Source organism: Humulus lupulus, chromosome 7, assembly GCF_963169125.1.
Source record: "Humulus lupulus chromosome 7, drHumLupu1.1, whole genome shotgun sequence".
Lineage (NCBI taxonomy): Eukaryota > Viridiplantae > Streptophyta > Magnoliopsida > Rosales > Cannabaceae > Humulus > Humulus lupulus.
The window spans coordinates 7538329-7560478 of record NC_084799.1 but is presented as its reverse complement, the minus strand read 5'-3'; the positions used below and the strand labels follow the sequence as shown (position 1 = coordinate 7560478).

Sequence of the window (22150 nt, the reverse complement as noted above, 5' to 3'; positions counted from 1 at the left end):
ATGGATGGTTCATCCAACGAATCCCACGCTGGAGCGGGAGTGATATTGATAACACCGGAAGGGCATCGATTTCACTGCGCCATCAGGTTCGACTTTACTGCATCAAATAATGAAGCAGAATACGAAGCACTCCTCGCTGGATTGAGAATGGCAAAGGATATGAGCATAAAGACGCTTGATATCTACAGTGATTCACAGCTGGTGGTGAATCAGGTCCTGGGAGAGTACTAAGCGCGAGGCTTGAAAATGGCGGCCTACTTAAATAAGACGAAAGATTTGCTAGCCCAGTTCACGAAGTACACCCTCCAGCAAATCCCGCGGGATCAGAATTCAAACGCAGACGCCTTAGCCAAGCTCGCAAGTGCGAAAGATGCTGACACTTTGAACATTGTGCTAGTAGAGAGATTGAGTAAGCCGAGCATACAAGCAGCTGAGTCCAGTATGGAGATTCGAGTGGAGAATACGTGGATGGCGCCTTACTTGGAGTATCTGACAAATGGTACGCTGCCAACAGATAGAAACAAAGCCAGAACTCTACAAAGACGAGCTGCTAGATACCTACTGGTCGATGGTGTTATGTACCGAAGAGGATATTCAATGCCACTACTCAGGTGCGTTACACTAGAAAAAGCTAAGGAACTCATGAAAGAGGTGCATGAAGGCTTCTGCGGAGATCACGCTGGGGGGCAGAGTTTGGCAAAAAAGATCCTAAGGCATGGCTACTTCTAGCCAACGATGAACGAGGATTCCATGGAGTTTGTACGAAGATGCGACAAATGTCAAGGTTCTCCAAGATTCCACGAGCAGCTCCAAACGAATTGAAACAAATGCAAAGTCCATGGCCTTTTGCAGTATGGGGAATAGATTTGATTGGGTCCTTACCTACAGGGAAAGGCGGAGTAAAATACGCAGTTGTGGCAGTTGATTACTTCACCAAATGGGCCGAAGCTGAACCGCTCGCTACCATCACGACCAAAAAAGTTCTCGACTTTGTTATCAAGAACATCGTCTGTCGATATGGTTTGCATAGAAAGATAGTTTCAGACAATGGGACTCAGTTTGACAGCGACTTATTCACCGATTTCTGCGAAAGACATGGAGTCATTAAAAGTTTTTCTTCAGTTGCACACCCTCAGGAGAATGGGCAGGTCGAAGCCGTGAATAAAACTCTTAAGGACACCTTGAAGAAAAGGCTCGAAAAAGCTAAGGGAGTGTGGCCAGAGCAATTGCCTGAAGTCCTCTGGTCGTATAGAACGTCTCACCGAACTGCGACAGGACATACCCCATTTTCCTTAGCCTATGGATATGAGGCAATGTTACCTGTCGAGTTAGATCCTCCCTCACATCGACGTCTAACATACGACCAGGATCAGAACAGCCAATTAATGATGGAATCCCTGGACTCGATTGACGAGATACGGGAGAAGGCCCAACTCCGAGTTGCTGCATACCAACAAAAAGTCGCCCGGTACTTTAACTCCAAAGTTAAAGAAAGAAAATTCAACGTCGAAGATTTGGTGCTACAATGAGTTTTCTTAAATACCCGCGACCCTACTGCTGGAGTGCTCGGACCTAATTGGGAAGGACCTTACCAGATTGAAGGAGTCCTTCATCCAGACACCTACAAACTTGCACGCTTAAACGGAGATCTCGTTCCACGTTATTGGAATGGAGAACACCTGCGCAAGTATTATCAATAAACAGCCCTTTCTAAAGGACTGGCTTGTAATAATTTTTTTCTTTTTACAAGTTTAGCAAAGAGGGTTAGCCACGCTGTATGGCTAATCGCTCGTATATATAAGATTCTATTTCAGAATCACTCGTAAAGACATGTTTAGTCCATTTTTAATACGAGATTATAAGGGACTGTGCGCAGCCAGTCATTCTTGCCAACCTTTGTGAATTTACATTTACAAGTATTTGTTCATTACGTGTGTTGTTTTGCTGTATTAAAAGTATCATCTTTACACATGAACAGGAATGTTCGAACAGGTCATGGTCATGGCAAGTGACCAAGGACCTAAAGCTCCTCGATCACTTGGGGGGCATATAAGGCACATCGATAGCAAAGCGTACCATGAGGTATGTAAACACATGAACAAAATAAGTGAAAGCATGCTAGGGTACTTAGAGTATTTTTCAAAATTTATATTTTGTTAAATCATGCCAAAGTACTATGTTAAGTTCGGTCATACGGACAAGTGTTATAATAAATGAAAATATTATAGCATCATGCAATCTTTTACACTGCAAGCATCACTGCTTGGATGTAATTGTTCAAGTAAAAGAAAAAAGATTTACTGCCCGTGCAGCAAAGTTTAAAACAAAAAATATTGTCTTTACATCACGACCCGTGGGTCGTGTAGCCAAAAGGAAAGAAAAAATAAACGAAAGAGTTCAAGAGGCATTTGGGGCCGGAGGGTCCTCACAGGCATCTTGGGTAGCAGCATCCTCAGCAGCAACTTCTTCTTCTACGACAGCCAGGCTTGGGGAGTCAGGGATCCTTGCTCTTGCCTCCTCTTCGGCCAGTTGGGCAACACAGCGCGCCAGCTCAGCAGTCCTAACGTCTTCAGAAAGATAGCTGAAGTTGGCACCCTGATTGTGTTTCCAGAAGTTGTAGAAACATCGGAGCGTTGTCCTCTTGTACCTCTCCAGATTTTTGGAGTTATCAAGCTCCAGCTGCTTCACTTTGCCTTCAAGAGTGGCAGTGGCCTCGTCCTTAGACTTTAGCAGCCCTTCCAACCTTTTGATTTCGTGAAGATGGGTTATGCTGGAATCTCGATACTGCTGCCTCGACTTTATTGCAGCTTCCTTTGCGGCTTTAACTTCTGACAGCTTAGTCACTGTAGCGTCCCTCTCTCGAGCCATTGCCTCCAACTCCTTGGCGTGCCTAGCCTCTGCAGCCGAAAGCTCCTCGGCTGCCTTCACCTGATACCCCTCAATGGCCTTTGCCTTAGCCTGCTCGATGGAAGCCTGGGCACGGGTATGAGCAGTAGTAGCAGACAGCAAGGCCTGTAGATAAAACAAGAAGGAGTTAGAACTTGTCGTGAAGACTAAAAGACTAAGGCTTGAGAAACAAAGAAGTACTTACGCTGAAAATTTCATTAAAGGCCCTGTTCAGGATCATGTCAACCGACATGCTTTCAGCCTCAACCATTGCATCCTTGACATGGTCGTTTTTCCCAATGTGTACAAGGCGATCGTTAGCTGATCGCAGAGTGCGGCTCAAGATTTTGGCCCCGAGAGCTTCTTCCCGAGTAATCTGCTCTCTGGTGGGCGCAGCAGGAGGTTTTGGCATGGCAGAAGGAGTTTGTTTCTCTGTAGGAGTCGAGGGATGAGCAGAAGTTTGCCCAGTAGGTGCGTCCCTCGGAGGATCTTCAGTTTAACTCTTTTTGGTGGCCCCCTGACTGGTCTCGCCGGTGTGTTTCCTTGATGGCTTTCACCGGAGTTGAGGAATTTCCTCTTCCTCCTCGGCCTGATACATGTCAAAAATGTTGGGAGTGGCCATGTCTGCATACAAGTAAACACAATCAAATGATAAGACAAGAGGCAAATGAAAATTCCTTATACAATAGAAAAGAGGTAACAAAGTGAATACCCGAGCTACAACTACTGGTCGCTATACTATTGACTCTATTAGTCATACAGTCACTATCTGGCATGAAGAAGTTTGGCCCTAATTTAGGAGTATATGTAAAGTTGCCTTCCCCGTCAAACAAGTGACAGGGAATTGGCAAACTGTTCAAAAGTAAAATGGTGTTACCGTTCTCATCAGAAGACTCCCCCAAGTCCACAACTGGCTCTTTGGCCTTTTGTTTCCCCTTGCCTTGGGGAGCAAAAGGCCTTTCTGCGGAAGGATTGCCCGTGGGCTCCCTGATAGTAACCCCCGTTGGCCTCCTCCTCCGAGGGGACGCAGGAGGTTGCTGCTCGGGAACCCCCTCGGCAGTGGAATCGTCTACCACGGACCCTCTTGTTTCATGGCGAGGAGCCAGGAGGCCAGGCCGCCTCAGGTTTTCATCTGTGACCAGGATCTTGATGCTTTTTGCTGCGTCGGTCATCCTAGCCAAAGTGTTGGACCTCAACATCATGTCTGGTGTTGGGGTCGGACGTAACCATGGGCCTGAAAAACAGATTACAGTTTGAGAAAAATAAAAGGGAACACCTCGATGAAAAGTATTGACCAGTCGAAGACAAGCACTTACCTCCTTGGGCGAAGGCCAGGTTGTTGCTAGTTATGTCCGGGGTAAGGAAGTACTCCTTACTATATTGCCCCACATTTGAGATGTGCGTGGTGTCACTCAGGAACGTCCGGTTGGTCTCCTGGTGGCAAAAGTGGAAGAAACCCGTTCCATGCTGTTGCGGGTTGGATTTGAGGTCGAAAAGATAGTTGACCTCATGAGGCGAAGGTTCTGGCCATTTCTTAAGTTTATACAGGATATAGAGTGCGGCCAGCATTCTATATCCGTTTGGAGTTATTTGGAAGGGGGCGACACTGAAATAATTGGCCACCCCCTCATAAAAAGGATGAAGAGGGAGGTAAGCTCCCGCCTCAATGTGATATCGGGACTAGGCGCTGTTTATGCCTCCGGGAGGTTAGCTCTCTGGTCTGCGGCAGGACGTATAATGGAAACCCCTGTGAGAGGGTATTTCCTGAAGTAATTAGCAACCATTCTCATGGTCACTGAGCTAGCCGGGGAAGTGTACCACTCGACATCGGGCAGATTCTAATGGCGAGGGCGGGCCCTAGTTTGGATATTAGGGTCGGGAACAAGATTTTCTCGACCACTGGTCGAGGGAGCCCTAGCCTGCGAATCATGTTGGGCAGGAGAATTTAGGCTGTTCTCGGACTCAGGCCTTTTCTTGCCTAAAGATTTAGAGCGGGCCATTGAAGTAAAAAGGTGGGATCTGGAAGAGGATCGCGAGAAAGGAATCTCGGGGACACGGTCGGCCGGTTGTTCTTCTCCCTCGAGCAGCTGGGCGAGAAGGTCGTCGTCAATGGGCCGCTCACCTCCCCACAAATCTGGCATCAATGTCTGCAAACAGAAGAATGGGGAGGTGAGGATAAAGAATTTTCAAAAGCTTTTTAGAATAACGCTGGTCGAGTATAAAAGTTAAGCTTTTATACAACAACATTCTAACAAAAAGCTAAATTTTTCTACACGAACAGTTTGAAAAACGGATCAAATGGTGAAAACAAAAAGTTTTTCTGAGAAAGCTTTTTCAAGTCCCCTTAGGGCGGGAAAAACCTATTTTCCAACTAGCGTAAAGATCGAAATTTTACTTCAATTTTACGTCCTGAAAAGCATGATCCTGAATTTTAAACTAACTCGTAATTCTATTCTGCCTACAAGCGTCTCAAACCAGAAACAGATAAACTCAAACAGTCCACATTTAGAGGCATGCACCACAAAAATCTGAAGCATGAGAATTCGGAAACTTACCAAGAAAATGATCGTGGAGATGGAAGAAAGGTCTTCGGAGATCAAGGAACTCTCGGTCTGAGTCTTGGAAGTGCAGGAGAACGGACTCCGGAGAAGTTTAAAACTCTAGTTTTTAGGGTTTCTTGCAAAGACAGTGGCGTGCGTAAAAAGAAAAAGGAAGACCTCAAATATCTTATATAAGTTTGTCTCTGGCATTAAAAAGTGTAATCATTAGTTTCCCTTTTTCAAAGTATGGGGAAGCGGGATGGCCGTCGAGATCATTTTTGGGGAGCCGAAAGGACGTGATTAGACAGAAGTGGGTTACTTTTTCCAAGAACACACGAAGGGTTCTGACACGTAAGACGGGGTTATCGAAGAGTCGTTCGTCCAAAAGTTTATTTTACTGCTCGTGATAAATAAACTTGGGGGGCAAATGTTATCCAAAAAATTAGCATTGATGACGTGGCAAGTGATCCCTGGACACGTGGCTGATACTTGGAAACGTTCTGCTAGAGTATCGACCAGAAGACACATTAGAGGCAGTGCGGACCAGTCTTACCTGCGACCAGTCTGGTCGATAGTTCCGCGTACAAAGCAACATTTATGAGAAGATCTTTGTGAATCTCGAATTTATCTCACACAATCTCCTGGATATCCGATTATTCAGGAGAGAATATCTGTAACAATATTTTGTAACCCCCCTTGAGCCTATAAATAGCAAAAGATAGCTCAAGGAATGGACTTTTGGCTTTTGAATCATTTGAGACTATAGTAATTCTCCTAGCAATATTGTATTGTTCTTCAGAGGTAAGTGAAACTCATTGAACCCTTGTTCTTTGATCACTCCTTTGACCCTTAGATCAATATCAGTCTAAGTGGACGTAGGTCATTACCAGATCTTGGGGCCGAACCACTATAAAATACTGTGTCTTATTTTCTTTTGTCATTACGTTCTTCTCATTATATTCATTCATATCAAGCATATTCTGATTCCGTGTCAGTTGGCCAAATCTTGGGTCAACAAAACTAAAAAAATATATATATCTATAAAAATAAAAAAAAGGGATAAAACTTATATAATGTAATTAAATTGTTAATCAAACTTATATAATGTATATAAATGATGTCATCACTTATATATTGTAATTAATTATCAAAAAATTAATTAATCAACTATGGTCGCATAGGGTCGTACATGGTCACATAGACCAATATTAGGATATACTCTGAAATACACCATGGTCGCATATGGTCGCACAGGTCGTATAAACCAATATTATGATACACTTTGAAATACACTAAGGTCGTACAAGGTCGCACAAGATCCACATTAAGCACTTTAATTAGCATAAATTTGATAGATAGATCTAAATAAAGTTTGCATAGATCAAATACAAGAAACATTAAATATAGTATTTAGAGAACTAAATAATAATAAATCACACATGAGTTGTGCTTCTAACATCTGATGGCACTTGTCGACTAGGACATTTTTTTGAATTATGTCCTGATTGTCCACATGCTCCACAATTATATTTTTTCTTAGGGACTTCACCTTGGGAAGGTATGCGATTGATTTTTGGTCTTCCTTTAGTCTTGTCTTCAACAGGTGCTATCACTTGTACTGCAATAACATCTTCAGGAATGTCGGTCCATTGTGAGTTTGGAGGAACAGGATAAATAGTTTCAGCATATGTTAATAACCAATATTCTGACGTGTAGTATTTTGCACACATAGAATATATGAGTTCCCCAATATTTTGGGGTTGGCCTTTCCTGCTGCTGCTATTGCATGGATACATGGAAGGTTCTCAATATCGAAAACTTTGCACGTGCAACTCTTTGACCTTAAATTTACTATTGCATCGAGTTCTCCACACATCACATTGTACTCATTCTCGTTTAACTGGAGAGTTATCAATGAACCGACTTCATCCCATCTTTTACGTAATATTTCTTCCCTCCTCGGTGTCAATGGAGTTGTCACTGCATATGCTTCCCGTCGACGTTCAAGGAACCATTGTCCCATCGTGCTTATGATAAAATCGGTCATAGCACTAATAGGGTACTCTCTTGCCTTTCGCATCAAATTGTTCACTAACTCAACTATGTTAGTGGTCATGACTTCATATCGATTACCACCAAAATGTGCTCTAGACCACTTTCTGAACTTGACATCATTCTCAAGATACTTAGTGACACGTGGATATATTTTGTGAAGTTGGTCGAAGTGTTTATTAAACTCTTCAATATGGTACGCTATTGCAACTTTCTTATACAATTTAGTCCCTGCAGCACTTTTGAAATGGTGTTTTATATTCTGTTTTACATGCCAATAACATGCCCCATGAGAAGCCATAACATAAACATGACGAACTGCATGTTTGATACTTTGATGTCTATCAAAAATAAAACATAAGTCTGAGCTATCAGGCATCAACTCCTTCAACTTCTCTAAGTACCATATCCATGAAGCGTTATTCTCACTGTCAACCAAACCCCATGCAATGGGGTAAGTAGGATATTCACTATCTTGTGTAGTTGCTACTAATAACACACCCTTATGCTTAGTTTTGATCCAAGCCGCATCAATTCCAATTACTTTCCTCACGTAAGTGGACCCTCTTATGGCCACACCTAAAGCCATAAAAAAGTACTTGAACTTATTTTCTGAATCAAGTTCAATGTCGGTAACTGTACTTGGATTTGCCCGCTTCAACATGTGACAATACGAAGGGAGCAAGGCAAAATTTTCTTTGGCCATTCCTCTAATCAAATTTTGAGCCCATTGTTTTCCTTTCCAAGCTTTCCAATAACTGACTTGAACTTTCATTTCCTCACGCATGAATCCTGCGAGGCTTCTTGGGTTGAGTGGGTCTTTACTATTCTTAAAGTGTCCCTGTACACGAGAACCAATAACACGACTGGATGCTTGTATATGATTGGCATTTCGGTTCATTAACGAGCAACTGTGAAGACTATAGTATTGTCGAATGACAAAGAAATGTGAATCTTTCATCTTTGTAGCACAGACTCTCCATGAGAAATTTTCACTAATACAACGAACCTCCTTTACAGACTTGGTTGATTTGGTTGTTCGCATTTCAAATCTCCCATTAATGACAATGATGTTAAGATAATAACTCAAATCATCCTCCAAAGTGTTGACCCACTTTTAAATCAGATCCATCATGTCTGCCACTATTTTGACTTGCTTCTCCATTAAATTGTGCAAAATTTCCCATAAACGTATCAAAATGTTGATAAGGGATAATCTGACCTCCCCCGACTATATTGTCATTCCCAATTACATCATTATTTTCTTGAACTACTTTATCACATTCCTCGAGTACATTGTTACCTCCCTCATGTACTATATCATCTGGTGTGGGATTGGAACCAATGATGTATTCACCACTTTGCGCTATATCTTCACTCGGGACATAGCTTGGATCATTTGGAAATTGATCTATTACATGACACCCAAAATAGTTATCGTAAAAGCTTCCATTATCAAAACATCATCATCACAACCAAATTCAACATCATCACCAGTGAATCCATCACCATCACCATCATTGACAAGCTTCATCTTTCCTTTATCATTATCTTTTTGACGCACACATACAAAGGAATCATTTCTTTAGCTTTGTACAACTCCTTCGACAGATCCTCTACATCAGAATCACCACAAATCTTACTTGGTGCCATCTTGTTGAATGTTTCACCAGCCACCTTATGAGTTATTTCAATTTCATATAAATTTCGATCAACACCTACTTTTTCATAGACTTTATTCACTAGTTGATGAAACTTGATACTCCGGTCAACCACAAATCCCTTGTTGCAACCAGTACCAAACCATTCCCAAATACGATTACTTGTAATCTTCCACTCACCATTATAGTCCATGCATATAAAGATGTGATCCATACCTGTCATAAAGTTAAATATTCAAATTAACAAGTGTAAAATAAGAATACCACATGTGTGAATCTGAAAATTACACTAAGGTCACATATGGTCGTTTAGTATAGTTTTTTGATTACACTAAGCGACCATGTGTGACCTACATGGTCGCATAGTATAGTTTTCCATTTACACTAAGCGACCATGTGCGACCAAAGGGTCACCTTTGGTCGCATATGGTCGCATATTACAGGTCGTCTTCAACCTCGATCTGAGGTTATTTTCACACCAGATTTTTATTTTTTTCTTAGAAAAACCTAAATTTATGCTTCATATTGTTATATAATTGTAAATAACCAATACTCAATCGTTAAACGTGAGATTATAATCAATTACTAACCTTTACAATTCTTGGATGGAATTTTCACTTCTTCTTTAATGGTTTCTTGATTTTCTTAAGTCAAAGGTGAATATGAATATCATTGAAGAAGAAAGACTTGAGTATTGTAATGGAGATGAAGAGAAGAACTCAATGAAGATGGAGAAAACTTTAGAAAATGTGGAGAGGAAGACCTTCAAGAGAGGTCATGGTCTTTTGCCCTAGGGTTTTACTCCCTATTTTTTTTCTTTAAATGATAAAGAAAAATTAATTTAATGTTAATTATATTTATTAAATTAATTATTAAGTTAAGTTTAAAAGATGGTCATTTTGCTAATAAAAATATTTGAAAAATCATTTTGCTAATAAAAGTTTTCATTATGGTCATTTTGCCAAAACACTCGGGAGAGACAGAGTTGGGGTGGGGGAAGAAACAAGGAGTGGGAGTGATTTTTTTTTAACTTTTTTTTTATTTACGTTAATTTCTATTTTTAATATTTTAAAATTTTAAAATCAATTTAAAGTAAAAATAATTATAAGCTGAGATGTATATGTTAAATTTTAAGGGTAATTAGGTCATATTGAAATATTTATTGACCAAATTTAAGGCAAATATGCTATTTTATACTGATTTTATAATTTTATAGTACTACATAAATATTATTCGTAATAGAAAGTCACAAAAATAGAAGGTAATGAATCAGTACCCAATAATCAATGAGAAATTCACATATTTATCTGAGATTTAAAAAAAATACTAAAAATATAGTCTATACAAAATTACAAAAACACGGGTGACATAAATGTAAATACAAAACTTATTTTATTTTTTGTAAATAAAGTTTACAAATTTGTAATTAAAATTTATAAATTCGTAACCATATATTATAATTTTTGTAAATAATATTTATTAATTAAATAAAAAATTATAACCGGCGATTAAAATTATTATAAATTGTTATCCGCATTTTTTATAATTTTTGTAAAATTCTATATATATATATTTTTTTTATTTACGGAGTATGTGTAATTTTTCCATAGAAAACTAAAAATTGAATTTCAGCAAAAAAAAAATAAAAAATTGAATGAAAGTAAAGTAAAACCCTAGTTGCCTAACTCGGTCTCTCTCTCCTAGTCTCCCTTCGAGTCCCGACCCTATCTCTCTTCCTCTGCTCTCTATTTTCTACGGCTACGGAAGCATCCGTCTTCTATAGTTCCCCTGACGCCGCCGACGACTCGCTGCAGTAGCAGGGCCAAGCTCCCGACGACGACAGCAGGCCATCTTCTCCGGTGCTGTGGGTTTATCATTACCAGGTATTTACACATTTGTATTCGCTTCAAAGTTTTTTGATGAAATTGTACTTGCTTTAAAGTTGTTAAGAAGCTTTTGTAATCTTCTCTGTATAAATGCAAAACTATAATTCATCTGTATAATTTTTCTTTTCTTTTGTGAGCATTAAGTTTTCGAGTTCTGGTTGCACTGAACATGCAAGCATATCACGGTGATTTTTGAAATTGAAAATTTCAATCTTGTTTGATACGTGATATTGTTTAAATCTAGCCGCCCATATAATGTGGCGTGAGAAATTTATATAACAAGTGAAATCATTTTCTTTGAATTTGCGTTTTAATTAAGAACCATGTTTTGACTGAATGTGAATAGCGTTTGAATGAGTATTGTATTGCTCTGTTTTGGATGAATAACGGGTTAACCCGACCAAACGCCCAAATCGTTGGACCTGTTCGGACACTTTTTTTTCTGAATTGGGCAGGGATTTTTGGATTGGACGGGTAAAAAATCATAAAACCCGACCAATGATTAGCCCTTACCATCTCTCACCTCTACAACCTCACTAGTCACGATTCTCTTTCTCGCTCACTCACTCATAGTCACCCAGTTTCAATCCCACGGCCACACTCACAGTGGTCATGGTCACCACAACCTCAATCAAATGTTCATCTCACACATAATATCACATTTGAGTATATGATTTCACAAAATGATTCCTTGGATATGTCTGTGTAGTTCTAATATCCATGTATACAGTAACAACAGAATATTGGATGCATTTTTTTAAACATATTTTGTAGAAACTTATTCTTGTAACATGCGAGTTGTATGTTAGTTTTTTTTTTTTTTAATTTAATTTTGATAATGTCACCATCTCCGTTTGACATAAATATATACTATTTAGGCTTAACTGTAGCCTGTGGAAGATTTGAGCTAAACTAATCACAAAAACGTCTCCTTGTTCCTCTAGTACTATAGAGTGATTTCAATGTAAATGTTGTTGTTTTATTTAGGATGATACTATTGTGGTGTGATGTTTATTTCTTATTGTGGTTGTTTTAAGACCTGTTTATAATTCAATACTATGTTAGATTATTTAGTACTTTTTTTCTTGATAATTTACATAAAAGATTGAAAAGTTAAAACCAATTACAAAAACAGAATCAGTCTAATTTCTAATTGGATTGGATTGATTAAGCCTATGAGTTTTGGATTTGAGCACCCCTAGACCAAACTACTCATTTGCGGTTATCTGTTATGTTCTGTCTTCACTCTCAAGAACTCGTATTTTGGTTTGTTTCTCTGTTAGTAATTTAATTGTGAAATCCAAAATATTTTGTATGTATGGTGATTGAAATCATTGAATACTTGTTTCATCACCCTCTTTATTTTTTGTTCTGTTTTCGGTGAAGTTTGTAGTGATACGCTCAGTAACTAATAAAATGTCATCCCTGAGGAATGCCATTAGTAGACGGGCTCACAAAGAACGAGCTCAACCGTAAGTCTTTACATAAATCTCAAATAAACAATACCCATTTTGTATTGTTTCATATTAAGGTTTGTGTGTGTTGTTTTTTGTCAGACAAGCGAGGAAAAAATTTGGGTTTTTGGAAAAACACAAGGACTATGTCGAGCGTGCAAAAGTATTTCACAAAAAGGAGGAGACTTTACGGGTAAACACTAGGATGAAATTTTGTGTATTCTCATATTTAGTTTTTTAATATATATATATTTTAATTCTGTTGGTAATACTAATGGGCTTTATTTATGTTTGGTTACTTCTCAGAGACTTAAAGAGAAAGCTGCCTTCAGGAATCCTGATGAATTTTACTTCAAGATGATCAAGACTCGAACTGTTGGTGGTGTCCATAAATTAGAGTAAGTTATATCTGTTTTGTTGTATTGTTATTTTTCTCAATATCAATATATATTCTTACGTTTTACTTTAGTACATTTACTGATCGCCTTTGTTTTTTTGGGTAATGCAGGAGTGAGGCAAACAAATACACTCCGGAAGAGCTTATGCTCATGAAGAGCCAAGATATTGGATATGTACTTCAGAAAGTTCAGAGTGAGAAAAAAGTAATAATTGTTTCTATCATCATAGCTCTATAAAAAAATGTTTTTTTTTTGCTGTGGGTTGATTGTGCTTTTTTTTGTTGCAGAAAATCGAAAAGCTGACTGCTGTGCTACATTCTATTGATAACCAACCATTAAATAGAAAAGTTTACTACGCTGAAGACAGGTTGGATCTCCCACTTCTCAATTTTTTTTTTGAAAGTCATTGATTCGTCTTCTGTATCGATTTTTATTTTATTTTATAACTCAAACCACTTTTTACTGGGAAACTTCGCATGCTATTAACAAAGTGAACATCTTAGAAGTATTTCAGTAGTGTGAATCTCATTAATTTAAAAATTTGTTTATGTGTTTGTTGATTAGAATTTCAAACTATCAACTACTTTTATCTTGTGATCGCATTCAGACAACCTTAGAATCTTAACATGATCTGTTCTCTTTTGGGGATGCACTGAGATATCTGGCTCAAATTCTTTTATCATTTCTTGTAGGGAGGAGGCTAAAGAAATCCAGTCACGTTCTTCAAAGCCTGGAATACCCTTAAATTCTGAGAACATTCCTGAGCGAATTAAAAGGTACAAAGAATTTTTTGGCGCAAGTTGATGCCATTCAGGATCTTCTTCATTGTAGAACTGACTCTTAGATTTTTAATTAGTTCTTACCTATTATTCTCCAGAAATGACCTATTATGTTCATGTCTCGTGCTATTTTATCTTTCACGGGCAGGAAAACATCGGCTTCCTACAGTGAACTAGAAGCAAGAAAGAAAAGGGTCAATGAGTTGGAGAAAATCTACATGGATATGTCAATGCAGCAGGAATTGCGGGTAATGACATCTAAAAACTTTTCCATGCCTTTCTTTTTCTATATGGTAGTACATTGAAAATTCTGGAAATAAACCCTTCTGTTTAAACTCAATAGAAAAAGGGTCGGAAGCGCAAACTACGCGAGGATGAGATTGTCACGCCAACATCCAAACCAGTTTTCAAGTGGAGGGCAGAGCGGAAGCGGTGAAAAGAATAGGAATTACAGGTGCTTGGATCACAACAATTTTGTTTATATTAAACAAGTTTCTCTTTTACATTATAGAGATATGCCCACTTTCAAAAACATGTACTTTGCGAAAACGCAGCCGCATCTTTAAAATTCTAGTTCTGCAGTGGCTTTCATAAATATATTTTCTTCTTTATTTATATAATCCTCTCCTAAAGCTAAAGCCACAAGCATATGTTATTTTTAGATTACGAAGATAGATCAAATCTGGTGGTTAATAATTTTGGAAATCTAATATGTAAATCAGTGTGTAGGTTATGCAAAGACATAAAATTCATATTGCATAAGGAAAAATTAGTCACATGTGCAATAACATGTTTGAACTTAGTTTTCAGTACGGTAAATTATACTAAATTTTCTGAAAATTTACAGGATAGTTTTAAATAGTTACAATATAAATGGTCATAACGCCGAAAACTGTTCATATACATAATTCAAAATTTTTTAATCAGATTTAATAAATTTTAAATTTATTTTTTTATTTTTATTTTCATAAAATCATCACCATGATATTTTATTTTACTTATAATTTTTTGAAAGCATAATATGTGTATCATTTATATATGAGTAATGATATGTGCATCCAAAATATACATTTAAACATTACATACAGTGATGTGGCAGTTTAATATAGTCTGTCACATCTATTAAAATTGAGATCCATTGTTTTAAAAAGTGTGTAATGTTTGGGTGTATATTTTGGGTGCACATATTATTACTCTTTATATATATGTAGCATTATAACGAGTAGCAGCAATTCCAACCACACTAGCTATTTGATAAAATTAGTCATTTTAGCTAATGATATGACACTCTTTTAGCTTTTTTCTACTCGACCATAAACCTATCATCCTATAGCTATTATTACAATTTACTTTTGGACTAGTCAAATATAGTTAGTGTGAAATGCTAACCAAATTAAAGACATATTATTTTAATAATAAAAATTACTAAAGAGGGGACATAATAGCAATGTTGGGAGCATATATATTCTCTATAAATAGAAGATAATAAAATAATTAATTATGTAAATTATTAAAATAATCAACTCTCTCTTTTAAGTTCAAAAAAATGACTGACTATAGTAGTTTTTTTAGTTATTTTGGCTAAAATTTAGCAATTAATTAGCTAGTGTGGTTGAAGATACTCTAAATATCTTAGTAAATCAACGCGTTACGTAATATTTTGTCTTATTAGCCACAACGAGCGAAGCACCACATAAAACACAAAGTTAAGTACTATTATTTTTTATTTATAAAAGTAAAATTTGTAGTTAAAATACCAAAATTTTCATGTTTTTACACTTAAATATCAAAACTTTTTTTTTTAGGTAAAAGTACCGAAACGCTAATTTTATTTACATTCCGTAGGTACCACTTGTTAAGTCTAATATTTTTGCGGTAAAAATACCTAAACATGATATTTGATTAGGTTAAATACCAAAACAAAAACAAAATCTATTGAAAAGAAAAACATTAAAATAACTAAAAAATATTTATATATATATTTTTTTTAATACATATTAGTAATTTTAAAATTTAAAATATTTAAAATTGATTTTAAAATATAAAAATAATTAAAAAAATATTTTAATTGATTTTAAAATTAAAACTAAAATTTTCCCCTTCATCCTTGTCACCTCTAATTCATCCCACCAGATCAGTTCTTTCCTTCTTCTCATCTATTCTTTTGTTTTGTTCTTCTAATTTTAATTAAAAATATATTTCTAATATATTTTTTAATTTTCAAAATCAATTAAAATATTTTTTAATTTTAAAATTAATATAAGTATTTTGAAAATTTGAAAATAATTAAAATATAGATATTTTTGTTTTTAAAAATAATTAAATATATTTTAATATAAAAACTTAGTTTTAATTTTAAAATAAATTAAAATATTTATTTTTTATTTTTAAAAATCAATTTTAATAATATTTTCATTTTAAAATTTGTATAGGATTTTAAAATAGCAAAAATTATTATTTTTTAGTTATTTTAACATTTTTATATTTTCATCAATATTTTTTTGGTATTGAATTGTCAGTACACAAAATTAAAGTATTTTTACCGTTAAAAATGTTAGACTTAACGGTGGTTACTTATAGAATGCAAGAAAAAGTGACGTTTTGATATGTTTATTGTAAAAAAAATAAAGTTTTAGTATTTAAGTGTAAAAAAAAGTGAAAGTTTTGGTACTTTAATCACAAATTTCCCTTTATAAAATAACAATTCTAAGCCAAGAAGATTTTCTAAAGTCATTATAAGAAATAATAACAATAAATGTAACATCTACTCATATGAGCTCTTGAGCAAAATTATAAGCGTCCCTCGACAAAATGACATATTTTTTAAAGTAATTTTGCACTCTAGCCTAGTTTTGACAATTCTTTGCAAAATGACATTTGACAATTTAGACAGCTAGTAAAATTTTTTAGATAGCTCATTGAAAAATTTAGACAGCTGTAACGCCCCAACTCCAGGGACCGCTACAGTGCACATTGCAAACAGTGCTAAACTCGCTAGTCGAGTCATTTGGCCATAAACGTGTAACTAAGTATGACTAGCGGTTTAGGGGTTAAAAACTTTGGTTAAGGATATAACGTTTCACTAGAACGTTTACTGTATACATTGGGATCCCAAAAATATAGTTTCAGAGTTTATTACAAGAAAGTGTTTACAACAGGCCGTTCTAAGCGGCAAAACAGGGTTCAGCCCTAGTTCCACTTTCAAACCTCGTCCAAGTATTGGTCGAGCAGCTGCATATGTACACGTCATCACCTAAGCTCTCCAACTCAAGGATGGCCCAGCTTCCTTTTGCCTCTACCTGCACCACAAAGCACCCGTGAGCCGAAGCCTAGCAAGAAAACTCATATGCTCATAAACAGTCATATCATGATATCAAATCATATCTGGCATGCCTAGCACTCATAGCTCTATTCAGCATGCAAATGAATTCAAACAGATGCTGGGGTATCCAGGACAAGAAGTCCTGGCCTTCTGATTGGAGGACTATCAAGTCAGTCCTTATCAGATGAGTGTCGCAACACTTGAGGTTCTGGTAAACCATACTGAGTGACCGACAAGCGAGTCACTAATTCAAGTGGAAGGGTGGCTGTTGGGTAAGCTTCTAACCTTCAACAGGTTCTGGTAAACCATACTGAGTGACCAACAAGCAAGTCACTGGGGCCTCAGTGCCCAAGCCATGCATATGATGATCAAAATGATCATACATAGCTCATAGCTCTGATCAGATGAGTGAATATCACTCTGAGGTCCTGGTAAACCATACTGAGTGACTGACAACCAAGTCACTAGGGGCCTAGTGCCCATAGCCGTGTAACAACACTGTTACCTAGGCTTTCCCGCAATGGCTCTTATCAAATGAGTGACTGACAAGCATGTCACTAAGGGGCCGGTACCCATAGCCATGTGACCTAACAGTCACGAGGCTTGCTGGCCCTGGCTCTAAATGACTAGCCTTTGGCTAGATAAATGCTTGTTTATATTCATCGAACTTGAGGTCGGTCTTGCACTAACGCTCTTTGAGTCATTCAATGCAGAGGGTCGATTAGGTCCAATCGACATAGCTTGCACTAAACACACTAGGGTTGTCATGACTAGTGAGTTAGCACAACGTGACCAGTGCCCAGTACCACTGCCGAACCTGACTAGTGAGTCACGGCTTCACAGTTGATACTAACATCTTTGTCAAATCTGACTAACGAGTCAGCCCTGTGTGACCAGTGCCCAGTACCACTGCCGAACCTGACTAATGAGTCACAGCTTCACAGTTGATACTAGCACCTTTGCCAAACCCAACTAATTAGTCAGTACCATACACGAGTAAGCAATGCTATCAATGTGTATCATATGCCAATAATCCAAGAACAGGGCATTCAACATGCTTACTAAACAGTCGCTAGCATAATTATAATCGTGCACAAACGCAGATACTCAAGCTCTGACCATTCTCATATTCATCATTCATGGCATGCCCTAATCACATGTTTCTCGTGCATCACATGCATCACACTTAATCATCCATCATGCCTCAGTAGTAATCATATGCAAATGGGAAAAGTTGCCAAGCATTCATTATGCTATCAATGTTTACATTTAAACATCCAACATGCATCATAAATAGCCATGCACGTCACACATGGGGTGCAGTTTTCTTACCTTGGGTCCAAGCACAAGTTACCAACAAACGAGCCACAAGAATGATCCCGATTCCAAGCCTCTAGTGATAACCTAGTCACAACCATAATATAAAACCTCATCAAAATGAGTAAATAAATACTTCCAAACCCAACCCAAGCCTCCGAGACATCGAATCCCACTCAACTAAGTAGTAGGATCGATCCCAGGCCCTTAGAGCTAAGTTTCCATCACAAAAACACACCTTTGGGCAATTTTTCCCTTAAGGGCCGCGACCCTACATGGCCATGCCGCGGCCCGCCCCCTGGCAGAGCCTCCTCCATCTTCTTCAAGCTAGGGCTGCGACCCAACTTCGCACCAGCCATTTTTCTTCGTTTTTCCCACTTTAAAATCTTCCAAAAACCCATCCAAACATCTCCAACTCATCAAATCAAAGTTCCCAAACTTTCCAATGATCCAAAACCACCAAAACCTGAAGTTCAAACAAACTAAAAACTCAACGATTCACAAAATCCAATTCAAGCTTAAAAACTTTTAAAAACTTAAAACTTAAACTTGAATTACCTCCGATTGAGTTGTTTCTGATAACTCTAGAAATTATAGTTATTTTACCACATTTTTTAAACTAAAAATGATTTAGTTCTTAAGTTTTTAATTAAATTATTAAGTTTTAATTACTTTTTGAATTTATTAGTTTCATTTTAATTTTTATAGATTTTTATGTATTTTTATAATTATTTTGTTGTAAAATTTTATATAAATAAATAAATGAGTATTGTTGAACTTAAATGTTAAATTAAGTTATGATTAATATTTTCAAAGAATTTATATGAATTATTTATAATTGAAAATATTTTATCATGACTTAATTTACATTTATTTTGTAGGAAATGGTTCTATTTTTGGTTCTTGAATAGCCAAGAAAGAGTGAAGAAAAGAAAAAAGGAATAAGGAGAAAAAAAATGTTATTTTTGAAAGATTGAAGCCAACCAAGCACCTGGGCCCAAGCCCACTCGCCAGCTTCAGCCACCCAAGCCAGGCCCATCTCCTCCCAGGCGTTACCATCATGCATCAGCCGAATCATCAACTCCCCAGCAGCAAGCATATATCACTCAGCTAGCTGCTCCTGCCTCCAACGCCAGCTGTCCCTCACATTCAGCAAACCACCTTTGGCCATCATCTTTTCAGCTCCTGAAGCCACATCAATTCAGCCCCATGGCCCAATTCCACCGAAGCATCCAGCCTCAACATCTATTCGGGCCAGCTCTGCCTTCAGCAAGTGCCTCACCAACGTGGGCCAGCCTTACATCCAAGGCCCAACATCAACAAACCAAGCCCAAATCAGGCCCAATCACTTGATACACTCCAAAGTTCAACATTTCCTCCAGCCGCCTGGACCATCAACACCACTTTGCCACAGCCACCAATATGGCTAAAAAACCATATTTGTTCCCAATGTCCACTTTTTTCTTTTCACTAAAATATCAACTCACTCTTTCATATTTTTCTCACCTAAATAAACATTCCTAATTCATTTTTTTTACCCTATCTTTTCACTAATATTTTACCCAACCAAACATTTCATCTTTCCAATACTCTTACACTTACTCTATTTATCCTACCACTTCCCAACACAATTAAATTAATCAATTTATTTATTTTAATTTGATTAATTTAATCTCCATATTTTGCCTATAAATAGTCTTGTAAGACCATTTGGGGAGCTCTTCTTCTTCATCTTTTCAACTTCTTCTACACATTTTTCTCTCTTCTTTTCACTATTTTTTCTCTACCATTTTCATCTTTTGAAGAGCATGTCAAGTATGTTATTTTGTAATTTTTATTTCAATCTAGTTATGAGCTTCTAATCTTTTTCAAAGGTTATTAAGATGATGATGAAGCAAAATGGAACTAGATAGTATTTTTTTATTGTATGTTGATTTCCCATTTGTGTAACATTGTTTATGGATTTTTCTATCAAATATATGCATTTTTCATCTATTATTGAGTGTTAAAGCATATTACACTTAGTTCTTCATTATGCAAAAATATGATATTATTTTATTAAATGTTTTTCATTAAATTGTTCACATCTAATTCTTAGAGCATAAGTATCATATTTTGCCTAAACATAATCTCTTTGATTTCTTGTAGTTTTATTAGGTTGTAACACAACTAATGCTTAGAAATTATATCTTATATAAGTGAAGAAAAATCCTACCTTTTTGAAAGAGTAACTTGTGCTTGAATAAGAAAATATATTTTGAAAAAAAGTATAGTGTGATTTATTTCAACTATATATAAACTTGGGAATCAATATACTTATAAATACTATTGAACTTGCATTTTATGGATTCTAATATCTTAATAATCTTATTTTACATATCTCATTTGAAAACCATTTTTCTATCTATTCTTAAATCTTTTTATTACTTGTCTTTTATTTTTCTAAAACAAAATCTCATCAAATATTTGGAACTAGGTTAGAATATTATTGCTTTGTTTGAAATAGTTTCTTTTGATGTTAGTCAACTCCCATGGGTTCGACCTCGTACTTACATGAACATTATATTCCGAAACGATTCGTGCACTTGCGAGTTTAAATATTAAAACACTCTCTTTTGGGACCAACAGTTTCCAACTAAATCCTCCGGCTAATATGCTTCTAATTCTCCTTAGGATTGCTATGCCTCGATCCTCGCTTGAATCCGAGTCCTAGAACTCAAGATACCTTCGAAAACGCGATCGAGAAACGAAAAGGGAACTTTTAGGGAGAGAGAACGTATAGAACGTTCTTTTTATTTTATTAAAATGTTACTTCAAGCTTAAGTAGCTTCCAATAAAAACTAATGCTCGGGGTCCCGAAAACACCCTCAGGGATATTATAGTCAAAACTTCCAGAATTTCCCCCGGTCTTACTAACCCCTAATTTATCACAAAATATTAATTCTCATTACCCAATAACCCGGTAATGCTCTAAATACCCATTGACTTACTCCAAGTCAAGCTTAAATCCTGTTGTGACTTTCCCACTAGCTTACCTCCTAGGATCGTCTTGTGCTGGGTAACCCTAGCATAACCAAATAATAACAAAGCACCACGCCCATTTCACATATATGCCAAAAATGCCCGAAATGACCAAAATATGAAAATCACCCAATTAATCACAAATGAGTTCACATGCATATTTAATACACCTAAACATGCACATTATCATTAAATAGCATAATAAATCAATTATGGCCCTTCCGGCCTCCCAATCAAGGTCCTAAACCTTATTAGGAAATTTTGGGCATTACAACAGCTAATTGAAAAATTTAGACACAACTAATCAAATTTTTAAACAAAGGCTATTTTCAAAAAATTATCAAAAGTAAGTCAGAGTGCAAAATCACTTAAAAATAGATGTCACTCTTACAAAAAAAAAAACTCGAAAACCCTGTGCGAGAAATGAACATAATATATGTTGACGTATGAAATTGTCAATCGGAGGAGGTGCACAAACTTCTACGAGAAGACTTGAGCTAAAAATAAGATCAAAACAAAATTTGTGAAAAATAAACCAAGAACACAAAGTGGTTCAGCTATAATCTTGAGCCTGCATCCACCCTTTTAACTATAGAGATAAATGGTTACAAATTGAGAATATATCTTATCTCAAGAATATTAGAATTCAAGTCTCCTTTAGAGCATCTCCAGTGCTGGCTACGATGCTAATTCTGGGAAAAATACAAAATCCAATATTTTATTTAATTAATATAATTTTTAACTAAAAATAACAAAAGAAAAACAAAGCAACGTTGCCAGCAGTGGACAACGTTGCCAAAAATTAAAGTTGAATATGTATTATTTTGTTGACTT

The 22150-nt window shown here is 36.6% G+C and overlaps 2 protein-coding genes across 3 annotated transcripts; one reads left to right on the top strand and one right to left on the bottom strand.

Annotated features, from left to right (window-relative positions):
• Positions 1-7116: 7116 nt before the first annotated feature.
• LOC133791312 (uncharacterized) lies at positions 7117-8523 on the bottom strand. Its single transcript, XM_062229236.1, has one exon. The coding sequence runs from the start codon at positions 8521-8523 to the stop codon at positions 7117-7119; it is 1407 nt and encodes a 468-aa protein (XP_062085220.1).
• A 2281-nt stretch (positions 8524-10804) lies between these two features.
• Positions 10805-14276, top strand: LOC133790550 (probable U3 small nucleolar RNA-associated protein 11). 2 transcript variants are annotated; one of them, XM_062228214.1, is made up of 9 exons: positions 10805-11022; positions 12412-12497; positions 12582-12672; positions 12786-12877; positions 12988-13081; positions 13165-13244; positions 13570-13653; positions 13805-13904; positions 14000-14276. In XM_062228214.1, the coding sequence occupies exons 2-9, from the start codon at positions 12442-12444 to the stop codon at positions 14090-14092; spliced, it is 690 nt and encodes a 229-aa protein (XP_062084198.1). In that variant the 5' UTR covers positions 10805-11022; positions 12412-12441; the 3' UTR covers positions 14093-14276. The 2 variants fall into 2 exon arrangements, with proteins under 2 accessions (XP_062084198.1, XP_062084197.1); XM_062228213.1 differs by having other exon boundaries at positions 12407-12497.
• The last annotated feature ends 7874 nt before the right edge of the window (positions 14277-22150 follow it).

What these genes read in the sequence shown, in the direction of transcription:
- LOC133791312 (XM_062229236.1), bottom strand. Translation starts at nt 8,523, where the DNA reads ATGCGAACAACCAAATCAACCAAGTCTGTAAAGGAGGTTCGTTGTATT.
- LOC133790550 (XM_062228214.1), top strand. Translation starts at nt 12,442, where the DNA reads ATGTCATCCCTGAGGAATGCCATTAGTAGACGGGCTCACAAAGAACGA. An exon ending in AAAAGGAGGAGACTTTACGG is followed by an intron (nt 12,673 to 12,785) that starts GTAAACACTAGG and finishes GTTACTTCTCAG; the next exon opens with AGACTTAAAGAGAAAGCTGC. An exon ending in CAATGCAGCAGGAATTGCGG is followed by an intron (nt 13,905 to 13,999) that starts GTAATGACATCT and finishes TAAACTCAATAG; the next exon opens with AAAAAGGGTCGGAAGCGCAA.